The sequence below is a fragment of the Monodelphis domestica genome, chromosome 8, assembly GCF_027887165.1.
Source record: "Monodelphis domestica isolate mMonDom1 chromosome 8, mMonDom1.pri, whole genome shotgun sequence".
Lineage (NCBI taxonomy): Eukaryota > Metazoa > Chordata > Mammalia > Didelphimorphia > Didelphidae > Monodelphis > Monodelphis domestica.
In genome coordinates this window covers 95,900,378-95,926,801 of record NC_077234.1, presented here as the reverse complement: position 1 = coordinate 95,926,801, position 26,424 = coordinate 95,900,378, and the positions used below count along the sequence as shown (strand labels likewise).

At 34.3% G+C, this 26,424-nt stretch overlaps 1 protein-coding gene across 4 annotated transcripts; it reads left to right on the top strand.

Annotated features, from left to right (window-relative positions):
• Positions 1 to 121: 121 nt before the first annotated feature.
• LACC1 (laccase domain containing 1) lies at positions 122 to 25,627 on the top strand. Of its 4 annotated transcripts, none has more exons than XM_007501559.3 (7): positions 122 to 329; positions 2,525 to 3,130; positions 11,507 to 11,685; positions 14,958 to 15,123; positions 18,570 to 18,795; positions 20,119 to 20,301; positions 21,923 to 25,627. In XM_007501559.3, the coding sequence occupies exons 2-6, from the start codon at positions 2,578 to 2,580 to the stop codon at positions 20,291 to 20,293; spliced, it is 1,299 nt and encodes a 432-aa protein (XP_007501621.1). In that variant the 5' UTR covers positions 122 to 329; positions 2,525 to 2,577; the 3' UTR covers positions 20,294 to 20,301; positions 21,923 to 25,627. The 4 variants fall into 4 exon arrangements, with proteins under 4 accessions (XP_007501621.1, XP_056663623.1, XP_001363487.1 ...); XM_001363450.4 differs by lacking the exon at positions 122 to 329 and adding an exon at positions 489 to 667; XM_056807645.1 differs by lacking the exon at positions 2,525 to 3,130 and having other exon boundaries at positions 192 to 329.
• Positions 25,628 to 26,424: the final 797 nt, after the last annotated feature.

The following is a 26,424-nucleotide window of genomic DNA, read 5'->3' as shown; positions in this document are numbered from 1 at the left end:
CCTCACTTTCACAGCGGCCCCACCCCCGCGTAACTCTTCAATCTCCTCCTCCAGCCTCGTTTCCGTGGTTCTCTTCCCCTCCCCCAAGACCCCTAGCCTCGTTCTCAAACCATCGCTCTCCTCCGCCCCCCGCCTGTCATTTCTCCGCCCTTGCGCTGTTCCCATCCTCTTTTTCGCTGTCGCAGCACTCGGCCATCGGCTCCTTCTCCTTTTCCTTCGGTCTCGCCCTCGGGATTCATTCTCCTCTCCTCCCCTGGTACCCTTGACCTAGTTCTTGCTGCCGCCGCTGCCCCAAATTCTCCCTCCCGGCTCTGGCCTCAGCATCTCAGGTGAGCGCTCTACCCTTCTCCCCTCTCCGAGCCTAGGTTAGTTCTGCTTTTGGTCCGGGTTTATTTTCCTCCCCTCCCTTGGGGGCTCTAAGACCGGGCAGCGCCTCAGGGTGGGGGGAGGGGAAGCGCTTGATGGGAGGAGGGGTGCGGGGCCGCCGCTTCTCAGCCCGGAAGTGCTGCGCAACTCCGTGGTGTCACGACGCTGGGCGCAGCTGCGGTGCCACCCCAAACTCGATCCCGAATGGAACTGAGTGCGCAGGCTCGTGGAGCTTTCCCTGGAAGTTCGCCTTGGAGGAGTATATAGAGAGGTATTTTGTCCTGCACCGCATCCCCGGATTGTAAGTAAGGCATGACTTAGTAACTAGGAGCTGCCGTGAGTCCCGGCGTCATGGGGGTGGGTGCTGGGTGTGAGTCGTGAGGACGGTGGTACCTGCGGAATTCTTCGTAAGCCGCGATCTTCACTTGGTCCCAGCTTCTTGGCATTGTCTAATTTTTAGAGCTTGACACTGATGACCACAAAACTAGTAACCAGCAGGACATGGGGCTGGAAAAAAATTGAGTTTAAACTTCATAAGCGAAATGTCTTGCTAGGGTACCATCGAAACAACTTCCAATGAAGTGAAAGCAACCACCAGGACAGGGGAGAACAGCTTTGCTGCCAACAAGGTCAGGGGATGAGTTCAAGATCAAAGATGAACTTGGCCTTGAACCTAAGGATCGAGTTGTATACACATTTTAGTGAATCATATATCTTATCTATATAAATGTATATAGATATACGCTTATAGATAATGATATAAATCTGTATAGTTGTGTAGATGTGTACATACCTTTTTCCTTTTTTTTTTGGACGGTGGAATCTGTAAAACCAGTAAAGGAGATGGGAGAAGGAAGAAAAGATCGACACTAATCTTAATACTATAGGAAAAAGAAAAATACTTAAAGCAGCAGGATCATCTCTGAGTATTGAGGGACAAATCCTTGTTAATGCCCATTACTACTCTTCTTCCCTACTTGTCCCCCTATTTGTATTTAGGTAAAACTGTTACAAATTAGCAGTAAGTACATCTTTAATAAAGAATGGAAAATATAAGCATTAAGTGCATTAGGAAATAAAACAGTGCTAGTGAACAAGAAAGTGGGTTGGATGTGAGAAGGGGATGGCACTGTAAAGCCTAAGGAAAGAATAGGGGCTGGGAGTATTGTGCTTTGGCCTCCAGTGACCTCCAATAAATGCCTTGTTAATGGCTGAAGGAAGAAGAGGGTTAGACTTATCTATACTGATTTAATCTAAATGCATGTATAATAAATAACCATTTTACATATATAATAAAAAAAAGATTTCCCTATTAATTTTTCTCCTTTTAAAGATAGGTAATATATAGTACATAGAATTGAAAAGTTTAGGGTTTAAATTCTAGAATTTCTACTTACTAGCTGGGTGATATTGAGCAAATCAGTTCACTTTGGGCTTCAGTTTCCTCATAATAATGGAGATAATACACTTATCTTATAGATTTTATATGACGATCAAATGAGAACATATGTAAAGCACTTTGCAAAACTTTTAACTCGTATAAGCTATTTTCTTATTAGCTGCTATAGAAACTAGTGATTTCTTTGTACTGAAGTTCAATATACCGAAGCTGTTATATAGATAGATAGATAGATATAGCTTTTGATTTACAAAGCTCTTTCATATATTTTATCTCATTTGATCTGTACCTCAATCCTCTAGGATCTATAATAGAAGTATTTTTATATTAAATTTATGTTACCAATAAGGAAACAGATTCAGAGAAATTAAAATGACATGACTAGTAAGCAACAATGCTGGAACCTGGCCCCAGATTGAGGGATATTTCACATCAAAGAATATGACATACGACAAAGTCTTGTGACTTTTAGAAATATTGCCTAAGCTTACTACCTATAATGAAAAAAGTATACTAGTATTCTTCCCTTATTAATGTTTAACTCTTCATATATAAAACTACATTATAAAGACATTTGTGCTTAAAAGACATAGAAGTTTTTATATGGAAAATAGGGGAGGCATCACTACCTTTGTTATATTTGATAGATTGATTTTCGAGATCCAAATCAAAATTTTAAAACTAAACATTACACAATTTTTTTTGCTGTAACCATTGAGAAAAGGTGATATAATTTGTTGATATATTTTTTCTTTATAGGTAGTTTATTTGGTGCAGAATTCTTTTTGAGGATCTTTATACAGTACTCAAATATGGCAGAAGCAGTATTGATCGATATCTTTGGTTTGAAATTGAACTCTCAGATTAACTGTATGCTACTAAAAACACTGAATGCTGTCCACTACCTCCATGCCACAAATGCTAAATTCCTTTGCATAATGTGTGGCCATAATCTCAAATGTGAAAATGACTGTGAACATGATAGTGAACTTGAAATGATTAATAGTTTACCAGCCCTTCAAATGGGATTTGAGGTTATAAGTAATTCCAGCATGGCTGCTGTCTTATATACAGTTAAACAAAAACTTGATGAAAAAAATTTGGATAGTATTAAAATAATGACAACACTACAGAGAAAAGCACTAATGAAAGTTTTTATTGATCAACTCTTCACTGATGTTTACCATTTTGAGTTTGAAGACTTACCACTAGATTTGGGAGAAAGTCATATAAAAGAATCCATTGAGCTAAACAGTGTTACAAACCAAGAATTAGAAGAAATCCAGAATGATATCAAAACATATTTGAGAAGTCTACCAGGACTGAAGGGAGAACCCATCATTCTCACATCTTCCTTGATCCCAGGTATTTTAGGTTATATCCATTTATTTTCATGTATGCATATATTCTTCTCTTTTCCACATCCCTTTACTTGATTTGGTCTCTTTTTCATGGCTTATTATTGTGTCTCTTCACACACACATAGAAAGTTATAACCACATACACATATATAATCTTCATTTGATACTCATTTAGTAAATATCTATTGAGCACCACACACAAAAAAAGTCTCTCTCTTTGGTTTCATTGGTAGATAAAGTACCCAGGTCAGTAAAATTATGGATATATTAAGAGAAAGAAGAAGGATAAGGTACTTTTGAAAATTTTAGAATTTTCTAAACACCTATCACCTGTACTCTAGTTCAGCTTTCATCTCTTGCCTTGGTTATTGCAAGAGCCACTTAATTGGTCTCCCAGCCTCAAATCTTTCCTTTTTTCCAATCTTTTCCATATACACTGTCACACTTTTCCACACTATCAATGATTTTTTTAAATGAAATTTTCTTTTTTAAAAAATTAAGCATTTTCTCTCTCTCCTATCCCTTCAATTGAGGGGGGGGGGGGCAGGGAAATCTCATATTGCATTCTTGCCTTGGTTATTTCAAGAGCCACTTAATTGGTCTCCCAGCCTCAAATCTTTCCTTTTTTCCAATCTTTTCCATATACACTATCATACTTTTTCACACTATCAATTATTTTTTTAAATGAAATTTTCTTTTTTAAAAAATTAAGCATTTTTTTCTCTCTCCTATCCCTTCAATTGAGAGAGGGGAAAAATCTCATAATAAATAATTCTAGTTAGACAAGCAAATTCCTTTATTGACTGTCCAAATATTTGTCTTATTGTACATCCTGAGTCTTAGAACTTCTGTCAGAAAGTGAGTAGCATTCTTAATTGACCCTCTGGAATTGTGTTTGGTCATAGCATTGATCATTGATTTCCTAAAGTGTCAGTCTGACTATGTCACTTCTCTGCTTGCTATACTCCAATATTTCCCTCTTGCCTTTAGTATGATATATAAAATCATTTGACATTTAAGGTCCTTCACAACCTGATCCCAACCTACCTAGCTTTATTCTGTTTTACTGATTTTATTGACAAGTATAGAAACAATCTAACCTTGATAATTTTGCTTGTATCATTAACATATTTTTAACATTTCAGAATAAGCATAGTCCACTTGTTAGATTTCACATCTCTTTGGTACCAGAACACTTCTAGATGTATTCACTTTTAAATACTTCTCCCCCCCTAGAATTTAAACCATTTGGTAAAGATGATTTCCCTATTAGTTGATAAATAACAATAAATATTCACATTTTTAAAGCAGTATTCTTCGATGTGGATGCTGTAGCTTGAACCCAAATCATATGTGAACAATGAATAAGGTAGTGGGAAGGCAGAATATATGATATGCTCTCCATGATAACCAATGGTGGACTTCTACCTCCTTCATCTATGTTGTAATATTTTCCTATTGAATACCTCCTGTTTCCTTGCTGGGTTGCTGAACACAATATTTATGTCACCTATAATAATGTATCTATATTCTTAAAGCACCTGGAAATAGATTTCTTATGATCTACTTAAAAATTTTGCAAGTGATATCTTTTGGTGTGTTTTGAGCCCATTTGTTAAAATTTTTTAAAAGATAAAATTCTTCTGATAATTTTTCAAGAACCTTACAGAATTCCTGGTACATTATAACTATCAAAAACTGATGAACTAACAGAATTTCAACAATAATTGTTGTGTAATCGTTGAATGGGTCCAAAAAATAAGTATCATTATTTTGCAAGTATTGCCAGCAGTGCATTTCTTTGACTCGAATCTATGTGACTCTGTGAAGTATCTTTTTTAGTTATGACATCTATATTAAAACCAAGTTTCTAAATAAACTGACCTGAAAGCCAGATCTGTGAAGTGCTTGATCACAAAATGCAAATAATATATTTCAAAGCCAATCAAAGCATTCATTTTGTTCTCATTAGAAATACCTCTTTGATAATTTTTAGTGAGAGCAAAAAACCTTTTTGTATTTCCAATAAATAAAATATTTTAATTCCTATTTTTCTGTTCTTTTTATAATGTACATAATGGAATAGCACTTGTATATAGTTTGTAAGCAAGTAAATATACATATATTGGAACACATACACAAACATTTTGTTTTATTTGTATCAAAAAAGCTTTGAGGCTACTAAAAAGTAGACATCTGATAATTGTTTGCTTCTGTAGAACATACTAAAAAAACCTCATCTTATGATAGAAAAGGTGTAATCATGTTTATTTGCATCAAAATATCATATCTAGTTTGGGTAAAAAACATACCATTCTTAATTTAGGAGGAGAATAGTGAGTTGGTCATTGATATCATAAACCTGCCTCAAAGGAAAGGGAAGAGAAAGGATTTTTTATCTTATGTGAGGGAAGACATTGCTCCCTCCTCTCTTTAAAGGAGAGAGACTAAGGATCACTAAAAAAAGGAAGCATGCTATCTCATTAAGATAGCTATGTAGAGCATGCTGTTATAAGGTCATTGTAACATTTTCGTTTTGAGCTGGAAGTCCATAACTTATCTAATTTTAATTTTTCCTTTTTACAAATGAAACTGAGTTTTAGAGAAGTTAATTGACCACAGGCACTGATAAGTGGCAGAGTCAGGATTTCAAATTGGATCCTACTATTATAAGTTCAAGAGTCTCCTGTACTATGCTGCTTGCATCAGAGTTCAAAAGATCCAGTCTATGGTCCCCAAAAGCACTTTTATCCATTATTAATCGTCTCCCAAAAAGATCTTCATGTGATTAGGTAGGAAAGTACCTGTTCATTAATGTAAGTCTCAGGAGCACAGCTAGAGAAAAAAAAAAACTTTTAGAGATTGTAAAAATTAAATCTCAAATAATAAAATATTATATTTTAAGGGATTTATTAATGATCATTAGAAATCAAGGAATAAAGAGGATACAAAATAAAGACCACATGCCCATGGCTGATTAGCTCATTTAAAATACCCTCGCTTAGCTTATTACTGCCATCATGCTGGCTGCAAGTCCAAGAAGGAGCCCCAAGAGTACCACCCATTCGCTAATATCCTCTGTCTACAGGAAATATGTAACAACAGGAAGTCAGTGGGCTCCCGGAAAATGTAGCTCTTTTTTAGGGTAAGAGATTTTCAATTATATATTCCCCACTGAGATCCGTGGAAGACTGGTCTCTCCAATAGATCTTGTAAACATAACCAACTTTGAAATTACAATAATTTGGAGATAAAAGGAAAAGAGAACAAAACAAATGATTGCTAGGCTCATTGACAAAAAGCCAGTTAGGGGGCAGCCCCCTTCGGCATAAGAGTATACATACAAAACAAATTATTCAATCCCACAAGGTTCAGATCACCACATCCCAAAGTTCACTCTGGATCTTCTGGTGCAGTGTATGGTCTGTGGAGGCATCTTCATGGTGCCTTCTCCAAACAGTTCACTTTCTAGATTCGGAGATGTAGCATGTTTCTTAACCTAAAATTGTTCTCAAAAGAATTTAAACTTTGTATATTAGAATAATAATTCATTCCCCCCTGAAGAGGGTATTGAAAAACACAGAGATCACTTAGGAATACATGGCTGAGTTATGAGGTATACGAATCAATTATCAAAAGAAAAAACCAAAAACATAAAGGAAAAACATATAAGAAAAACTTCTTTGGGAGAAAGAAAAAATTCAAAATCCAATTAAAGTAAGTTCACAAGTCTGTAGGATAAAATGCAGTAATATTTTACTTACCCATTTGTAGCCAAGACTACAAGAACTTGCCACACTATGAAAGACAGAATAGGGACTAGATTATAGGAGCTAGGTAGGAGCCAAATTTGAGATTCTTGTGGAACAAGAAAGACCTGCCTTTGACATGTCAAAACAGCTGCAACCTCAAACCCCAAAGAAGTTCAAGTCCTCTTGTCTTGGCTCAAAATTTCATCAATCTCATTGGTATTGGTTGGTCTCTTTGACCTTGGGCTCGATTGGCACTATGCAGTTTAGCTTTGTGCTTCTTTGGCACTCTGCAATGGCTCTTTTGGTATTCCCTTCTCCTGGAATCAGACAAAATCATTAAGCAAAGTTCCATAATTTTTTAAAATAATCAATGGCATCATCTTTATAGTCTAAAGCTTTTTGCGTATGCATTAATATTAAAACAAACATATTTTAAACTTTTATTACTGCAAAATAAAAAAGAAAGATCTCAATACTGTTAGCATGTGCTTCAGTTACGAAAAGGAGAGAAAAATAAAACTGAAAAAGTATATTGCACATGCCAGCAAAAACAATAATAAAAGAGTTTTTAAAATTAAAAAAAAATATATAGCCTGCAATCATTGACACACTGTGTCAGCTAAGAAAGGAAGAATACAAAGGTTTCTCACCAAAAAATGAGATCCATTTCCTTTTCAAACCAGGCCATGATCCACTGTGAGTGCAAGCAAATGATTTTCACAAAGTAACAGTATTTTTAAAGAACAGTAGTACAACAGGTAATGGACATTCAAAAAGAATCAAAAACCCCAAAGTTATAATAGCCCATTTAATGACAATAGCAAACAAACCCACTATCATTAGGATTCACATGATTTTGCTATGTGACATTTAAAACTAATGGGTACTTGTCACAAGTTTTTCAGGTGTAGCAATGTTTCAACCTTGGCTGAGATATATTTTTTTTTAATCTATTACTGCCATCATTACAAAAATGTGGCAGAGGAGTCTAGGAAAAAAAAACAAGAAGCCTCTGTACTGTTGATGTTGGGTCTAAAAATGTCACCAAGAATCTAGATCATTCTAATGGAAGGATAGAATAAGTAGAAGAGTTACAAAATGAGAGATCCTCCCTCTTGGGAGCCATCAAAGGGTACCATCATGCCCTGTGATGATCAATTTCCCAGCTCCTTTGGTATGAGACCGTTATGTCCCATCCATTCATATTTTTACAAATGCAGAAGTGGGGATTGTGTGAATCTTAAATTTTCTCAGACTCTATCTTGGAACATTATCTTAAGGTTATGGTTAAGGTTATTCCCCATTTAAACAATGGAGGTACTTGGTCAGGAATGTATTGGGAACTCTAACATTACTCCACCCATACTTAGGCATACTTTAGGGGAAGACAAAGTTGTAAACTCCTTATTGAACAATGAAAAAGTACTTAACCCATACTTATAGTGAGGCAAAAGCCCTTAAGCTAGGTCTATTTTTAGATCTAATACAAAAGGGTGCTAAGTACCTGTGAAGGTCAAATTAATCACTAAAAGGTCAGGCAACTTGCAAGGGGAAAGCTTAACAAAGAGGTGTGAAGTACTTAGAAGATATACTCTACCCAGAGAAGGTGAGAACTAAAAACTAAGAATGGGCTGTCCTAGGAAAAGCGTCTACTATGATTGGTACACGTGAAAATTTAGGGGAGGTGACACAGAGAAACTTCTCTTTAAAAGGATCTGTCTGAACCAGTTCAAGGTAGTTCGATTTAGTTCAGCTTTGGTAGCTGAATTGGAGGTCAGGAGTCAGAGGAGGCTGCTGGGTCTCTGAACATTAGAGTTTTGCTTGGAAAGATCTTGTGGTGAGTGATTAAAGACTGACTTACTTTCTCTCTTAAAGAGAAAAGGCCCTAGCCTTTTCCTACTATTTCCTCTTACTCTGTCTCTTTCCCTTTCCTTAATTCCTTGATTTGTATTAATTAAAATCTCCATAAAACCCAGCTGACTTGGGTATTTCATATTTGGGAATTTTTCCCATGGTGACCACTTATTTTTTTTATTTTAATTCAAGACACTAAAATTATCTTTACAGTTTTGGCAATTCAAAGTCTTGAACCCATATTTTCACGGTCACGATTATAGTAATGTATAATTATAATACTTCAGCTACTAAAATAGACCCTTTATCTCTTGTTACAAATAACTCAGACATAGAAAAAATGATCAGAGTTGTTGAAAAAAATCTAAAATTCATGTTTAAAGACCCCTTAAAATCAATTTGAGATATTTAGCTCATTAAATTTTTCAAAGGTTGTCATATAGCAACTTAGGTAGAGAGTTTGGAGTCCTCTCAGAGTTCTTGAGGGGGTGGGGTGAAAAGCTGTGGCAAGAAAAATGTGGCTTAAAATTTTTTTATTTAGGATATCTTAAAAAAAATTGAGAATTTTTTTCTCCAAGTGGTTGCCATCTCTGTAAAAATTAAAATTAAATCTCAATAAAATATTATATTTTAAGGGATTTATTAATGATCATTAGAAATCAAGGAATAAAGAGGATACAAAATAAAGACCACGGGCCCATGGCTGATTAGCCCATTTAAAATTCCTGTGCTTAGCTTATCACCACCACACTGGCTGCAAACCCAAGAAAGAGCCCCAAGAGGATCACCTACTCGCTAATATCCTCTGTCTATAGGAAGTACGAAATGGCAGGAAGTCAGTGGGCTCCTGGGAAATGGAGTTCTTTTTTTATGGTAACAGATTTTCAGTTATACAAGATCAATAAAACTGCTTATAACCTAATCACCAAATTCACAGATCTTTTTAAATCCTCATTCTCTCTTGGCTTCAAAGCCTATATTTTCCTCTCCTTTCCTTGTTCCTTATCTTCTTATCCCTTAATGAGTTTGTTAGCTAACTCGCTCCTTGGCCCTCTTCTAGCTTTGTCCTCATTCTTTGCAATCTCATTACTTTCATGTCTTTAAATACCATTTCTTACTCCCAGATTTATATCTAGGTTCAACCTCTCTCCCAGACTACAAATCCACACTCTCTAAGACATCTCTACCACCACTACCACCATCTCAGATTGTCCCAACCAGTATCTCAAATTCAAAGTGATAAAACAAACCACCCACTAAACCTGATTCTCATTCTGTCTTTTGATAGCAGTGCAATTTACTCAAATTTTCGTGTTCAGAAACTTGGCTACCTTTGACTCTTTATCTCAGTTCTATTAATTTATCAAGTATTGTTAATCTCATCCACTGCTTCTTTTCCCTGTACCACTATTCTTCTATAAGTTTTTTACCACCCATTTGGGTTCTTATCCTAGTTTCCTAATAGGTTCAGCCCATTCTTTCTGCCTCCTTCAGCCCAAGTTTTATATTACTACTAGAATACTCTTTCTTATATATAGATCTTTTCATGTTACTCTTTTCAGAAAACTTCAGTGCCTTAGACTACTGCCAATTAACTTAAATTCAAACTATTTTTTCTCAAATTTAAGACCTTTCAAAATTTAGCACCACCCTGTTTTTCACACTTTAGAGAAACTGGACTTTTTTGTACTCTACATATAATAGGGCTTTGTTCAAACTGTTTCCTATTCTTAAGATAATTTTTTCCTTCTGTAACTTGTTAATTCTTAGCTATCCATTAACTTCCAAGAACTTCATTTACCTAAAAGTGGTGACAATTTTTCCCTTGGACCTCACATTAAATTTCATTTTGGAGCTCTAATAGTAATATAAATTATAATAATATTACATAATTTTGTTTGTCTAATCTCCCTGATAGACTTTATGCTTCATGTGGGGAAGAACATGGAAGATATGGATCAATGGTGCTAGAAACTAAAGAGGACTTAGATAAATTTGAGAAAATAGATTAAAAAATGACAAGAAAAAAATGATACATTATCTACTTCTCTGGCTTTGGAAAACTTTTTGAAAATTAAACTGCATATATATGAACGATTTTTATTGTAACAGGTATCTTTGTTCTTAGCCCAGGATTTATGTAGCACTTGAATCTCAGTTGACAATTTTGCTAACACTATTCTCTACTACTTATTGTTGGGACTGACCACAGGGTCTGAATTCCCATTGTGTGGGCCTCCATCCTATAGAATTGTGTTGGAATAAACTTATAGCCAGTCAGTCAGTCACCATGTGAGGGTTAAATTACTTTCAAAGATTGCCAGGATGGGTCTTGATAATGATAGTACAGTTGGAAAGATTGGTTCATGGAAAGCAAGGTATCAGGCAAGGTTCTAGCTGTAGAGTACTTAAGAGAGTCTGGAGTGGTGTCTAAATAATTTTTGAGGAAGTAGAAAAGTTATCTAGTGGTGATAGCATAGCACTCCAGACCCTGATATCTTATCAGCTAGAAGACCCATAGCAATGGCTTGTTGATGTAGTCATAGTTACTTTAATAATTTTCAGAAGGCTTCCATTGCCTTTCAAACTAGATTAACTCAGGTCCATTTATTTAGCACAGCCCTTTGTAGCTCTCCCTACAGAATTTGAAAACAATAAAAATCCTCAAGGTTTTCTGATCAGTGCCCCTTTTATCAGTATCATCTGACAGGAACATTATATAGTCTTCATGCATGGAATTTATTTTTAATCCCTTTATTTAATCTTTTCAACAGATACTTTCATACATGGCTTCACAACAAGGACAGGTGGGATATCTTACATCCCCACTCTCAGTTCTTTCAATCTCTTCAGTAGTACTAAGCGTAAAGATCCAAAGGCTGTCGTTCAAGAAAATCTGTGCAGATTGGCTCAAGCGGCAGGATTCAATCCTGAAAAATTTCACCATATAAAGGTATTTTGTTGCTCTGTGGATGAGAAAATTAGACTATATTTGACCATGTGACTTCTGATCAGGCTTCTTAATGTTAGCATCAGTTTTTCCACCTATAGTCTAAAGACATTTATGCTTGATTTTCTTCAATGGACACTTTAGATCTTATAGATAAGTTACATAATATTTGCTGCTTGGAACTTCTAAAAGTACTATAGAAATACCACAGAAATGCTCTAGGATTAGCTCCTAATTGTATGTAGCTTCACAGGCTAACCTTTTTGATTTACAAGAAATAGAATGTGGTTAAAACCACATGGAATCTATTCAAACAGCATCAGAAGCAAATTGAACCATCATTGATGAAAAGATGCCTTTTCCTGCCAAAGCCTATGTCCCTAGGAAGAAGAGAAACAAGCATGTATGAAGTACCTCTTAAGTGGCAGACACTGTGCTAAGCACTTTACAAATAGAATCTCATTTGAACCTCACAATAATCCTGGGATATGGCTATTGTTCACATTTTACTGTTGAAGAAATTCAGGCAGATGACTTACTCAAGGTCACATAGCTAATAAATGTCTGGAGGCTGGATTTAAACTCAGATCTTCCTAGCTCCAGGCCCAGCACTATGCACTGTGCTACCTACTTTCCCCTGTGTGAACTGTTTAAATTGGAACCTGTTGGATTTTGAACTACTGTACATTATCTGTTTTCCTTTAATAATTTGGGAAATTTTAATAATAAATTTTTAAAATTTATTGCTTCTCTCATATGCACCTGCATGTAGTTAGTAGTAGATCTAAGTCTAAGTATGTACATAAGCCAAACAGTTTCTGGTGTGACAGTGACTTTGAGAGCATAAATATTATGCAAAAGTCTTTAACACTCATCATACTATGGAGGTAGTCCTGCATCCCTGAGAGGTTGTGACACTGGAGCAACTAGAGCGACCACTGGATATGACCAAACTGCAAAAATTTGATTTGGAAAGAGTATGATCCTGGCAGCAGATTATGTCTGCAGCCTAAGGACCAGTCTAACAAATAATGGTTTTGTTAATATATGCTTCCTGAGATCCAGATGAGTTAATGTGACCAAATTAAATGCTGAAAGGAACATGGAGAAATGGGCATAATAATATATTGCTAGAGTAGCTGTGAATGTTACTTTTAGAAAAGAAGATGGAAATATACATTAAGAGCTACAAGATCATTCATGCTCATTGACCTAGAGATCTCATTACTAGGGTCAGTCCCTAAGGGCATTATTAAAAGGGTAAAAAGCTGTGTGTGTATGAAAATATTCATGGAAGTTTTATTATGACAAAAATAACAGGAAATAACACAAATGAAATGATTGGGAGAAATGGCTGCATATATTGCGATATTTAAATGTACTGGATTGTATTATGTTATTAGAATCGAAAAATATTGGAAATATAAAGAAAATAAGGGAAATATATGAAGAGATTCAGAGAATAAGAATAATTCATACCATGACTATTTATTAAAAAAACCCCCACAAAATCAAGACAAAAAAGTATCCAAGTAAAACTAAACCAAAGGGAACTCAAAAGCAGTATGTTTATATTAGCATACATATATAATTTACATTTTTAAACAAATTAAAAACAATGTGTAGTTTGTGTTTTTACACAGATTTTTTATGCATTTGTTTAAGTGAGTTTTTTTGGTGGTGGTGGTGGTGGTTACTAAGTATATAATAAAAAATAAATTTAAAAACAAACAAAAACAAACCAGTGTCTTTTGATGGTTTGGAGTCAGAGCTCCTGACTTGAGTCTGGAAAAAAAAATGTATGAATTGGAGGAGAAAATATATATACATGTTTTTCTTTGTTAAAGAGTATTCCAGTAGTTACCATCCTCTACACTTCCTTTCATTTCTCCTTTCATTACAGATTTATAACTATGATTATCTTTTTAAGAAGTTTTTTCCCACTAGCATTGAAGCTTTTCCTTTTAGTTCTTTGTGTAGTCATTGCTCCCAATAATGAATGCAAAACGAAGAGCCATTGGGTAGATTAACAATGTTATCCATTGTGTGTCATTATGGTATATATCCCAATAACTATAGGAAATTGCAGGTATCAAAGCTGATATTTAACTTAAGCAATCTATGCCCTGAAATCTGAGAGAAAGCATATATTTTCTTGTTGCTTAAGGCCATGCTTAAAGAATAGGCTATACATGACATGAAAAGTTGTAGCACTTTTGTGTATGTATAGAAATTTATCTTTTAGTCCTTCTCAGTATCATTTTTCACAACTGAAAAGCTTTATCCTCATTATGTGATATATTTCTAGCTATAAAAAGGAGAAATGCTTTTTGAGAAGTGTTTGATTATAAATATACAAACAACTTGCTGTCAGCTTTTAGTTTCTAGATACAGATTGTGTATTTTACAATTTTATCCAAATAAATGTTATCTTTCCCAAGAGGTCACTGCTTGCAAATGCATAAATAGGAGTTATTGGTGCTGTAAAACTACTTGATACATCTGAGGTGGAAAAGCAAAGAAGTGCAAAAAAAACCCCAAACCTTTGACATACCTAGATAGACTAAACATTGTCTTTGTGTAAGATTTTAGAGGACCACTCCAGTGCACTGTGGGAAATAAGCAATCTGCGCATATATAATGATTATGCTTTCTTATTTGTCAACCAACAAAACTACTTTAGTCTCAAAATTGTCTCTGTTCTTGCATCATTGCTGCCACTATAACAGATTTATGTCATTTTATGTCTAAATTACCATATATGTGACAAGGAGGGCCAAGATCAGCAAGGTCCCAAAATGAAGATTTTGTTGAAAATGTTTATGTAGTATGTAAATATTCTCATTGATATTATATTTGTTACTATATTACTTTGTTGATGTCACTTTGATAAGGTGTTTTCTAGATACTTTTCTAGATACATTTCATTCATTTATGCTATAGTGAGAGTGATTGATTTATGAGTAGTGCACCTCTCAACTGTATTCCTTGAACTTGCTTCTAAAAGAGAATAAAAGGAGAAAGAATTAAGAATAAATAAATGAATGTTTTGCTTTTGCATTATTACATTAAGATATGATAATTTGTAGGTCCAAGGGTAACTTAGTGTTTATTATTTATATGTAAAAGAGTCAGATATCTTATGGACTTAAAAGTTTAATAGTAATCTTAAGATTATAACAATTGTGTTTTTCAGTTAGTTATTACATTCAAAGTTATTAATGAATTCCTCTTAAAATTTTTTTCCCCTTTTTTGTCTAAATCTTCCCTGTTAGACTGATCATGCCAATGGTGTCTGGATAATGGGCAAGAAGGAACCTAATTTGTATGATGGAATAACAACCAACCAAAGTGGAGTAGCCATAGCAGCTCTTGGTGCAGACTGTATGCCTTTGATTTTTGCAGATCCTACTAAAAAAGCATGTGGTGTCGCTCATTCTGGTAATGACATTATTTATTTCAATGTCAGCTTCTTTTATCAGAGAATATTTAAGGTTTTGCACATATTGGTCAGTTGCTTTTGAGATATACTGGGAGTGGAGAAGAAGCTTCAGCTGAAACTTGAATAACTTAAACTATCAAGAAAAACTTCTTAATAGCAAAGATCCCTCATCATTCATGGGTTGGAGTATTTGGCGAAGATAACTTCCTGAAAGTTTTTTAGAACAGGATTTAGATTCTTATTTCATTTAATCAGTAATTGTCTCTTAAGCACCTAACTCAGCATTATGGATACAAATATAACTAACAATCCTTACTCATTAGGAGCTTAGGTTCTGACATGGGAGACAACAAGGACATATGAAATATGTATAGAATAAATAAATAAAAGATAATTGGTGCTGAAGGGAACTAGCAGTTGAAGAGCTTAGTTGGAAGGTTTTACTTGATGTACCTCTTGAGGGGATAGAGGAATTCTCTGAAGTGGAGGCAAGGAAGAATTGCATTCCAGGCAGAGAGGACTGCAAGTATAAAAGCACAGAAAGGGAAGGCGCTATGTGCAAATAAGGTCAAAGAGAAAGCCAGTTTTTCTGGATCAGAGTGACAAGATGCTTGTCTACTGAGGCTAGAAAGGTAGATTGGAGCAAGGTTGTGAAGGGCTTTAAAATCAGAGAAGTTTATCTTTTATTCTAGAGACAATAGGATATCCCTGGAGTTTGTGGAGTAGGGAATGATATGGTTAGGTCTGTGCTTAAATAAAATCACTTGGGCAGCAGTGTGTAGGATAGACTGAGGAAGAGGGTTGAGGCAAGGAAAAAATTTTGATCTTTGTAGTAATTTAGGCAAGAAGCTATCCAGACTAGTACTAGAGTGATGCCTATTAGTAGATAGAGAAGTTTATATGCAAAAGATGATGTGGATATAGAAACAGCAAGATTTGGCTATTGTGTAAATGAAGTGAGAGAAGAAGCAAGGAGAAAGCCAAGGTTATGAACCTAGGAGACCAGTGCTTTTGACAAAAATAGAGACATTTTGAAGAAGGTTGACTTTGAGGTGAAAGATAATGAGTTATATTTTGGACAGTGGATGCTAATTTTCTTTTTAAAGTAAGAGATGCAAAGCATCAGTCCATTACGTTGTGCTATAGAACTTAAAGCTTTGAGAAAAAGAAAAAAATCTTTTAATGCTTCTAATCTGGTTGTAAGAACATCATTTGATGATTCATAGCCAGATTTACTAATAACTAATAATTAATTATAATAATTCTGATAACAAAATTCAGATCCTATTTTGTGGTTTTAGAAGTTCAAATTCATTTTAATTCAATAAATATTTATTAAGTACTAGCTACCAAAGCACATTATCCATGGTAATATTTTCTGAAACTTACCTCCATAAGATTGGGCCTTGAAGTGGTAATTTAGGCTTTGAAATAGAATCTGGATTGAAAATAGAGCAGATTCTTATCTTCTTATATGTTATCTTCTTTGGAAGTTCTCAGAAACAGTTCTATGAATTGAGAGCATTTCTTAGATAGGAAAAAGAAGAGTTGAATTAAAAGGTAGAAGAGAGGACTCAGAAATTTTTGTCCCAGATTAAAACATGACTAATATTGGTTGATAGGCAAAAGAAATTAGGGGGCATTGTAGCTTCAGTACTGAATGGCCATCTTAGCATATTTTTAGTGGCAGCATCCGTCAGAGAATAAGAATGATAAAATGGAATAAAAAGCAGAGTTAAATGTAAATAGCATGAGAATTATGCATACATATAATTCCTTTTATATTTTTTCCTCTTTCTGGGTGATGTAGCAGTGATCATCTGTTTTTAGTATACTGTAGTAAATAGATAATAATTACAGTACATATATTATCAGAGTACCTAATTTCTGTCAAATCACAATATTCAATGTATCTATGAAAGGTATAGATTTTTGTAGCTGAGTCTACACACCTGCTTGTGCACATATACAGTATGCTTACCTATAATTTCAATTGACTATTCATTATTTCTTTTGTATTGCACAAAAAAAAATCTGGGGTAATGGATCAAGAGCTGACTGAAGCCAGGAATACCTATGCTCAGTTTCAGTCTCTGACATATTGTCTGTGTGACCCTGGACAAACCAGTTACTTACCCCTTACTACTCTTGACCAAGAGTTGGCCTGTTTTTGTACAACCAATGAGCAAAGAATGGTTTTTATATTTTTAAATACAGGAGAACTTTATTCAAAAGTATAAAAACTATTATATAAATAAAGTTCTCTTTTATTTAAAGATGTAAAAACCATTCTTATCTTCTCAGCCTATTTGCTGTAGGTTGAAAGTCAAGTTTCATAAGTCAAGTTTATGGACTTCTGCTCTCGACAACTATGAGACTAAAGTTATAGAGAAGATGGGTATCTGCCCCTTCATTGTTAGAAGGAGTTTTTCCTGATTTGTGAGTTCTGTGTAAGAAATCTCAGGTCCATTCCTAACCCTTTCTTTATTGTAAAAGACCTTACCTTATCAGGTCATTTTCTTTTATAAACTCTGTGGACTGGAAGAGACCTCTGAGATCACCTAGTTAATTCTTTTGCCTCTGGGTAGAACTCCAACTATAGTTCCTAATATGATTTATTTCATACTTTTTCATACTTTGCATTTATTAAACATCTATTGATGGTCCTGGCCACCCAGACCATTGAGAATCCATAGTCATCTATCAGAATTTATTTCAACATTAACCAGCATATATGGTTAACTTTTAAAAATTCCAATATTATTCTTTCTTCCTTCTTTGATCAGTTCTTCCTATTCCATTCTAAGTGGAAAATAGTTAATTATTTTGTTATAAATTATAACATTTAACTATTATACATTATAAAATGTCTTCTATTTTAAGTATTTTAAAAATTATCAAGTCGTCCCACTGTTAATAACAGCATATGTATGTTTATATAATATTTTCTTTCTTCATTCACATACTATTGTTATGGGTTATTATGTTTTATGTTCTCAAATATTGAGAGGAGTTGAAGCTCTCTGGTAGATCCTACCAACCTGGAAAAGCATTGGCTATGATTCTGGCTATGAACTTTGTGGCTATCCTACAATAATGAGGCCTTGCTAAATTTGGAGAGGCCAGTCACCACAAAGCTGGTCATATATTTTTGTGATTGATCTACATTGGTTGATGAAATCATTGATCTTCCAAGTGATTAAGTATGCATATATGTTACTATTGTCTTTCCTCTGAATCATGTCACATTTCTATTTTTAAAGTTGTACTCAGTACATACTCTCCTTAGTTTCTTCTAATCATGGCCTTATATTGATATATAACAGCTTTTTAAAGTACTTGCAGCACTGTGGGGTTGATCCCTTATTACAGTAATGCAAGAAGTACCGTTTAAACCATAATTGTCTAGCAGTTCTAAATTTGGAGTTTTTCCCCTTTGCTGTAGGTTGGAGGGGAACCTTGCTAGGAGTTGCTATGGCTACTGTCAATGCTCTTGTAGCAGAATATGGATGTCACTTGGAAGATATTCTTGTTGTAATGGGCCCTTCAGTTGGACCTTGCTGTTTTACTCTCCCAAGAGATTCAGCAAAGGCCTTTCATAATCTTGACCCTCGGTGTGTAAGACTATTTGACTCTCCAAATCCCTATGTTGACATACGTAAGGCCACTCGGTAAGTCTGATTTCTTTCCTTAGAGTATAAAATATCATACTTTGCATTATAAGACTAAAATCATAAACCTGAGGTTAGTCAGGATGCTGACATTAAATAGCTGAGAACTCAGTTATATAAAAAATGTGGATAAAACACAAAACCTGTTCTAACTAAACAGTATAGAAATTATCCTTAAACTCTTTGCAAATGTCTTTATATTTAAAAAGAAAGAGGAATAATGGGCATGTGATTTAATCAATTTTCAAAAAGGTTTTTTTTTTATAGAGAGACCAAAATTTATTTTTTTAATCATGAGAAGTATATAAGCTAAAGTTTCCCAAGAATAGTTCAATATTAAGTTGATTTATTTAAGCAAAGCAGTATATAGCAGAGAACATTCCTCTTTTCAGCTGAGTAGAGGAATGTGGTTCTTTAGTTTAAAATAATAACTAGGGTGATAGAAACCTAATGCCTTTTAGGTATTTTTCTGGATCCTTGCTATTTGAATTTTTTGTTATTTTATTAATACCTTTAGAAAATCACCTGGTTGCAATTACACATAGCAAATAGTTCTTTGGCTTTCAAAAGCAGTTATTTGAAAAGAATTTAAATTTTTTTGTATAAACATAAAGTAATATACTTTATTTCTTCTTATAGCTTTAAGAACCAACTTTATCACTTTCTAGACTTGTTTCTAATATACTACTTTGTTAATTATTTTTCTTGTTAAAAAATATCAAGTCAGAGGACAGCTGGGTGGCTCAGTGGGTTGACAGTCAGGCCTAGAGGTAGGAGTTGTCCTCAGACACTTCCTAGCTGTGTGACCCTGGGCAAGTCACTTAACCCCCATTGCCTAGCCCTTACCACTCTTCTACCTTGGAGCCAATACACAGTATTGACTCCAAGATGGGAGGTAAGGGTTTTTTTTTTTTTTTAATATCAAGTCAGAGAAAGTAAGGAGAAAAGAGAATTAGATGATTGTTAATTCTAAAATATTTGAATCCTGTCTAATGCTATGATTTAATTAAATGAGCTTTGCATTAAAATACCTTTAAATTTGCTTTAGAAGTATCACCATACTTTTTGTTGTTTGCAAAAGTGTGTACTTAAACCAAGTCTGTAGAGTACAATATGGAAGGTTTCATTGTTCTCTCATTAAGAATAAAGAACCCATTTGCAGAATAGCCTAGGTATCGTAATTGAAATATAATTAATTTCCTTTGTAGTTTGTACATCTTTACTAGGACAGTTTCATGCCAAAATCAAACTGCTCCCCTCTTATGATTACTGGTATATAAATTGTTGGTCCCTTTCTTTGTTGTTTTTTTTTTTTGTCTTAAGAATTCTTTTAGAACGAGGAGGAATTCTTCCTCAGAATATTCAAGGTGATTCTAAATCTGACCAGAACCAAAATCTTGACCTTTGTACATCCTGTCATCCTGATATGTTCTTTTCTCATGTCCGGGACGGCATTAATTTTGGGTCACAAATGGGCTTCATATTAATTAGAGAGTAATGAATATGGTAAGTCCTTTTTCTTTTCACCAAACCTGATTAGAAAGCATTAAGAGCTTCTTTGTGAATGGAGGTTTTCCATGACGGGTTAATTCCTTAACAATTATATAACAAGTTGTTTTTTTTAATACCTGGGGAATATTCAGAAGTTTATTTTGAGCCTGCTTCAATATCGGGAGATCATAGCAACATACATGTTCATTATTTTCTCTAAGATGATCTTCCTTAAAGGGTAGCTGCCTCTTTTTGGTTAATAGGTAATAACAAAAACAATAATAATAATGACTATTCACATTTTGGTAGTTCTTTAGGGTTCCAAAGCACTTAACCTCATTATAGTTCTTTGAACTTGGTGTAGGACAAAGATTACTAGAGATGTTAAGTGACTTATTAAAAAGATGTTTAAACTCTTACCTTCTGTCTTAGTATCAATTTTAAGACAGAAGAGTGCTATTTAGTGGGTCCCAAGATTCAGAAGACTCGAGTTCTAGTCTATATTCCATTGCCGGTGTGCAAAAAAAAAAAAAAAACTCCTTTGGCAAGTCTTTGAACAACTCTAAACCCTTGATATCTTCATCTCTAACTAAAACTTAAGGGGCTGTATTGAATGATACCCAATGTCCTCTTTGGCACTAAAGTCTGATCCTTGAATGATGAATGTTAGTAGTTATTAGGGGGGGAAAACTGAAGAACATTGGATTCTTACATACATTTTACAATTCTTAAAGTTCTGCTTGTTCTTGTGATTAAGGGATGTCTTGCTGGTATATGCCAGAAAAAATGTTGTGATATATTGGGGGTATCCAGTAGTTTAACACAAATGGGAAAAAAAGAAATAATATTGTAATTTTAAGTGATATTAGACTGATAATTATCAGCAAGTTCTGAAGAGCAAACACAGAGTTAAAAACATGAAGAAAGTTGTTCCACTAATGATATACAGCAGAACTCAAAAAACTCATTTTTCTGTAGTCCAATGATTAAGAGCCCTCATTTTTATTGTCAGTTGTGAAAAATTTATATTTATATATTAATAATGGATCATTTAACTTACTTAGGGCATATAGTAATGAGTGTATATTATGCCACTTCATTAAATGTTGACACCAGGAATATAAATTTGTTGAGACTGTAAATTTCTCAGTTTCTGAGTTGTTCATTTATATTTTTACCAGTTGAAGGAATAACCTTGGAACAACTTTTCATTAAAATCTCAGACTGTTAGGCATGCAGACCATGTTGGAACTTAGCTAGTTTTGCCTCAGCTATTTGCAGGTAATACTAGAAAACAAATTTGGTTTTTAAAATTAATATCTGTTGGAGAAACATGTTTCTCACTAACAAATAGCAAAATCCAGTGAGTAGCATTCCTTTCTTATTCCACTCCTCCTATATTTTCAGTTAAGTTGTAAAGTCAAAAGATAAGACACCATTGTGAATGTGCATTAGTATTTTTCCCCACAGTAATTTTAATAGTGCAAATTATGTAATGTGCTATTTATTTCTCCTCTTCATAATGGACTTTATATAAATTCTTGATTTATACCTGCTGCCAGAAAGTGTGGATGAGATGCTTTTCCCTGATATTTTAAGCAATTTTTTTTATATTTGATTACATTGTATTTTACAGGTACAAGTCTGGATGTTTACCTGGGTTGTTTCCTTGCTGCCTATATGACTGCTTCCAGTATTCCAGTGGCTCTAGGATCTCATCAATATGAATATTCTTCCCAGTGATGGAAAATATAACCCTGCATGCCTGCTCTTCCTTGGGATTCTAATCTATACATTCCAATAAATTCATCATTAGAGGCCTGACAGATGTCCTTCTGGTATCATGGGTAACAATATAGCATGTAGACTACCCATTAGTTATCTCTCTTTTTTACTACATGATTAGCCATTTTTTCCATTTTCACAATTCTCAGAGAACATCCATTATGCTATTTGTGTAATTCTTCATTTGTGATGTATGTCACATTGCCCTGGCATACCATGTGACTCTCTATTTCTCTCTCTCTCTCTCTCTCTCTCTTTTTCTCTCGCTCTCACTCTCGCTCTCTCTCTGGATAATATGCTGTTGTAATTTCTTAGAAAACATAATATTTCATAGCTCACAGCTATACAATATCACCAGAAGATGGACTTTTGTTTCAGAAAGAAATATGAAGTCATTGAAAAAAATCTTTGTAGTTTCCCAGAGGAAATCTAACCTGGCCCCCCTCATCCTGTTTAGTTCTGGGCCCAAGCCATTTTTCATTTGGGGTGTTTGTCCAAGATTTCTATACTAATGACTAATGTAGATTCTCTATAGATTGTCCATCTAACTATATGTAATAGTTTGGGCCGTAGGCATTCACCAACCATTCTTTTTTCAGTATGGATAGCTATACTATACTCTTTTAAGTAATTATGGATCGTATGTAGGAGGCTCTGGATTGTTACTTTGTTTTTTGCAGCCAGCCCAATGTCATCTCTAAGACTTTATCATCTATAAAGAATCTACCTATGTCTTTAACTTCTTAGATCCCCTTCTTGAGAGTTATGTACATATCTGGAAAGAACAACTTTTTTTCTGTTTTAGGCTTTTCTGATATTTTTAATCAGAGTTGTTGACAATGTCATCTCTTATATCTTACATGCTTTTGATGTACATATGGGAGATAGCTTGTTGGAGGACAGCCTTTAAGGTAGTATTTTGCTTTACTGTGTTAAATACTTGTTTACAATCTAGTAGTAAGTACAGTAGAATCTTATATTTTCTCTTCTATTGTCAGTCAGTTGTGGCATTGTAATGAATGGAATATCATTTGTAAAACCCTTCTCAGTAAGCGTATATGTTATCATAACTCTATGGTTCAAGAATTAATGATGTTTACTTGATCACCATTTTTGGGGAGGGAAATAATAATAAGATTCTAGTTTCATCTGTAAATGACCTTGGGATGACTTGGCTTATTTAGATCTTTTCTGCCTGCCAGTGAGGAAAAACCTAAGCCATTTGATTTACCTAAGGTTAGATAATTGAAAAATTAGTTCACTATCTTCAAGAAAATTGTATTTTCATTAACATTCAGAATGAAATAAATTTATTTAGTTCTTTTTAGAATGGATATGAAATCAGTACGATCTAGGCTAATGTAAGAAGAAAGAAAGCATATTAGAGAGAGCGGGGGCTCTTATTAAATGCTATGCACAAGGCTTTGTGCTACCTTTTTGAGGATACAGTAAGAAAAATGAGCCCTCTGCTGCTTTCCATGGCTCTCTTCTAACAGGAGAAGAGAATATAGAGAGGAGATAGGTAATTTCAACTGCAAGTGGAAAAACCCCATAGAAGCAGAAAATAAGAGGTGGTAATTAATGTAATTTAATGTCTTTAATGTTACTCCCATTGATAAAACCATCTTTGTTCTTGATATTAAACCATTTCACAGTGATAAGGACTTTTGTGGCAAGAACTTTCATTTCCAGATGTGTTTTACTATACAGACTAGCATATACCTTCCCATGACAATGCTTTGAGATTGCTTCATTATTTATTGAGATTGCTTCATTTATTATTTATTAGCAGCTTGATATAGGAGAAAAAAACTTGGGAATTAGGAGTCAGGAGATCTGACTTCAACCTAGTATTTATTTTCTGTCTCTTAAACAAAGCATGCATGCTTTAGGCTTAGATTCTTATCTGTAAAATGGGGATATTTCTTTTATTACTTACCTTGTAAGTTTTGAGGATCAAATGTAAAGTACTTTGTAAAATACTATATTGATATTAACTATTATCATTAATTATAGTAGAGCATGTCAGAGAAATCTCTTCCTAGCCCTCTTTATGCCTTCTTTGATTTCCCTAAGCCAAATGTGATTTTTTTCTCTTTTCTGGAATCTCTTAGCACTTTACATTTCTCACATGCACTTATCACAGTCTACTTTATATATAGTTGTTTGTGTACTTTCTTTGTTAGACTGTCAACCTTTTTAGATTTCCCACAGGATCTAATATAGCATGTTTCACATAATCTCATGACCTCTCAGAAATGTTTGTTGAATTTATTAATTTAAAACAGACCATAGACATATCAAGCATATTTAATGTATTTTGTTATATGACATTTTAAAAGAATTCTTATTGACTTTCAAAATCCTTAAATTTGCCATTCACTTCAAGGTACTTAGCACTTTTGAAAAATAACTGAGTTAAAAAGTTTTGTAGTGATCAGTTGTTACATCTTGCATTGTAAATTAAAATAATATAATTAACATGAAGACGTCCCATGTTGATACAATTATACCTCATTTTACTCTTTTTTTTTCCTTAAAGCTCAGTAAGAAGTCATTTAATCAAAATACTTGATGTATTTGGCCCAGCTTTGGGAAAAGATGAGTCACAAACTATATTTGTGCCAATGCAGATAAGCAAGAATTGACTGTGATATAACTTCAGGGGATCACAAAATACATTTTCTTTAGCTTTGAGGGGAAAATACTGCATCAACAATTACTACTAAAAAGACTTAAATTTTTCGAAAGCCATGCTTTAGCACATCCTGAAAAGAGAAGGCTTTCATATTCTGTGTGCTTATTTCTTTCTAGAGAACATCAGTGGTTCTTTATGAAAGTGGTTTCTTTATATGAATGTTAATGTTAATTGCAGGTATTTGTCCCATCATCTTTTACCTTTTAGTCTTTGCTTCACTGTCCCTTTTGACAAAAATAAACTTCTCTTGGGGATTCTGACAACTCCCATTGAAAATCTCTCCTTTTCCCCTAGTTGTGGTGCTTGCCATCACTTCCTCTAATTGTCATGCTTTTCTATTTATGATATCACTTTCCTGGGAGAATGTAAGCTCTTTAAGGGCAGGGGTTGATTTTCATTTTGCTTTTGTGTTTCCAGCAACTAGCAGAGTACCTTGTACAGGTGATTAATAAATGTTTATGGCATTGGAAACAGGAAATGTCTGGTGGCTGATTTAGACTGAGTAGTAAGTAAAATGTATACCCTTGAATTGATTAAGTTTGGAGGGAGGGTTGACTATAATGAAGAGCTCTAAGCTTCTTATATAACTTCCATCTTATATTCTAATTGTTCTGTACTTTAATTAATACTGTATAATAAATGTAAAAGGGAAGGTGGTCTTACCAGGAGTCTATATGAATGTACTGTTGCTGTGATTTCTTTTTTTTTTTTCAGACTTGGAACAAACTGTACCTTCTCTCATTTGGATAAGAGAGTGACTTAAAGATTATTTAAAAAATATTTATCACCTTTGTATTTTGTTCTTTGATGTGACTCCAAACCATTCTCTATTTTAAATAAATTTCCAAGCCCTCTGAAGTGTTTTATGTTCTGACAAATGTTATTCAGTGCTTTAAAAAAATGAGCATTAAACATACTTTTATTTGTTTCTATCCAAGTCACTTAACCTCTCAAGTCCCATCGCTCTTAGATTAAGCTGTCGCATGTTTGCAGGATCTGCATCAGTGGAGGGAGTTTCTTCACAGAGGATTCTAAATGCTATAGGATCAGACCAAAGAAAAAATATTTCCAGGTAGTTTCTTTCAGAAACTTTTAAATGTGTATGAAAACTAAAAGAAGTGAAGCCAGAATTACAGACACTGATTTAGTCACAGTCTGTAAGCATTCCCTGAGTGATTTCTCTAAATCAATGGCTCATAGATTTAGATCTGGAAGGGACCTCTGCAATCATCTAGACTAGCTCCCTCATGTAACAGATGACAAAATACGTCCTAGGAGTTAAGTCGCTTGCCCTTAGTTACACAGATTTGCAAGTTGATACTGAGCTCATCTAAGCTTAGACTTCATATCACTAGCAATTTCTGAAAGGATCTACAAAGTGTGTAGATTCTGTCAAAACAGCTTCCTTTGAGGTCCTGGATTTTACTGATGTGAGAAATGTTTAGTAGTATTAGAAAAGAAAGGGTAAGAAGTTACAGAGTAGTCTCACCACAGTATAACCTTAAATATTCCAGAAACTTGATTTTTGGCCTCCAGAAAGGAATTAAGTCTGAATTCTATTTCTAGAAAATTCCTTTATTATCTGCTATGTTGGATTCATGAAATTTTAAGAGTTATAATTGTACATAAAGGTCATCTAGCATAAACTTTTATTC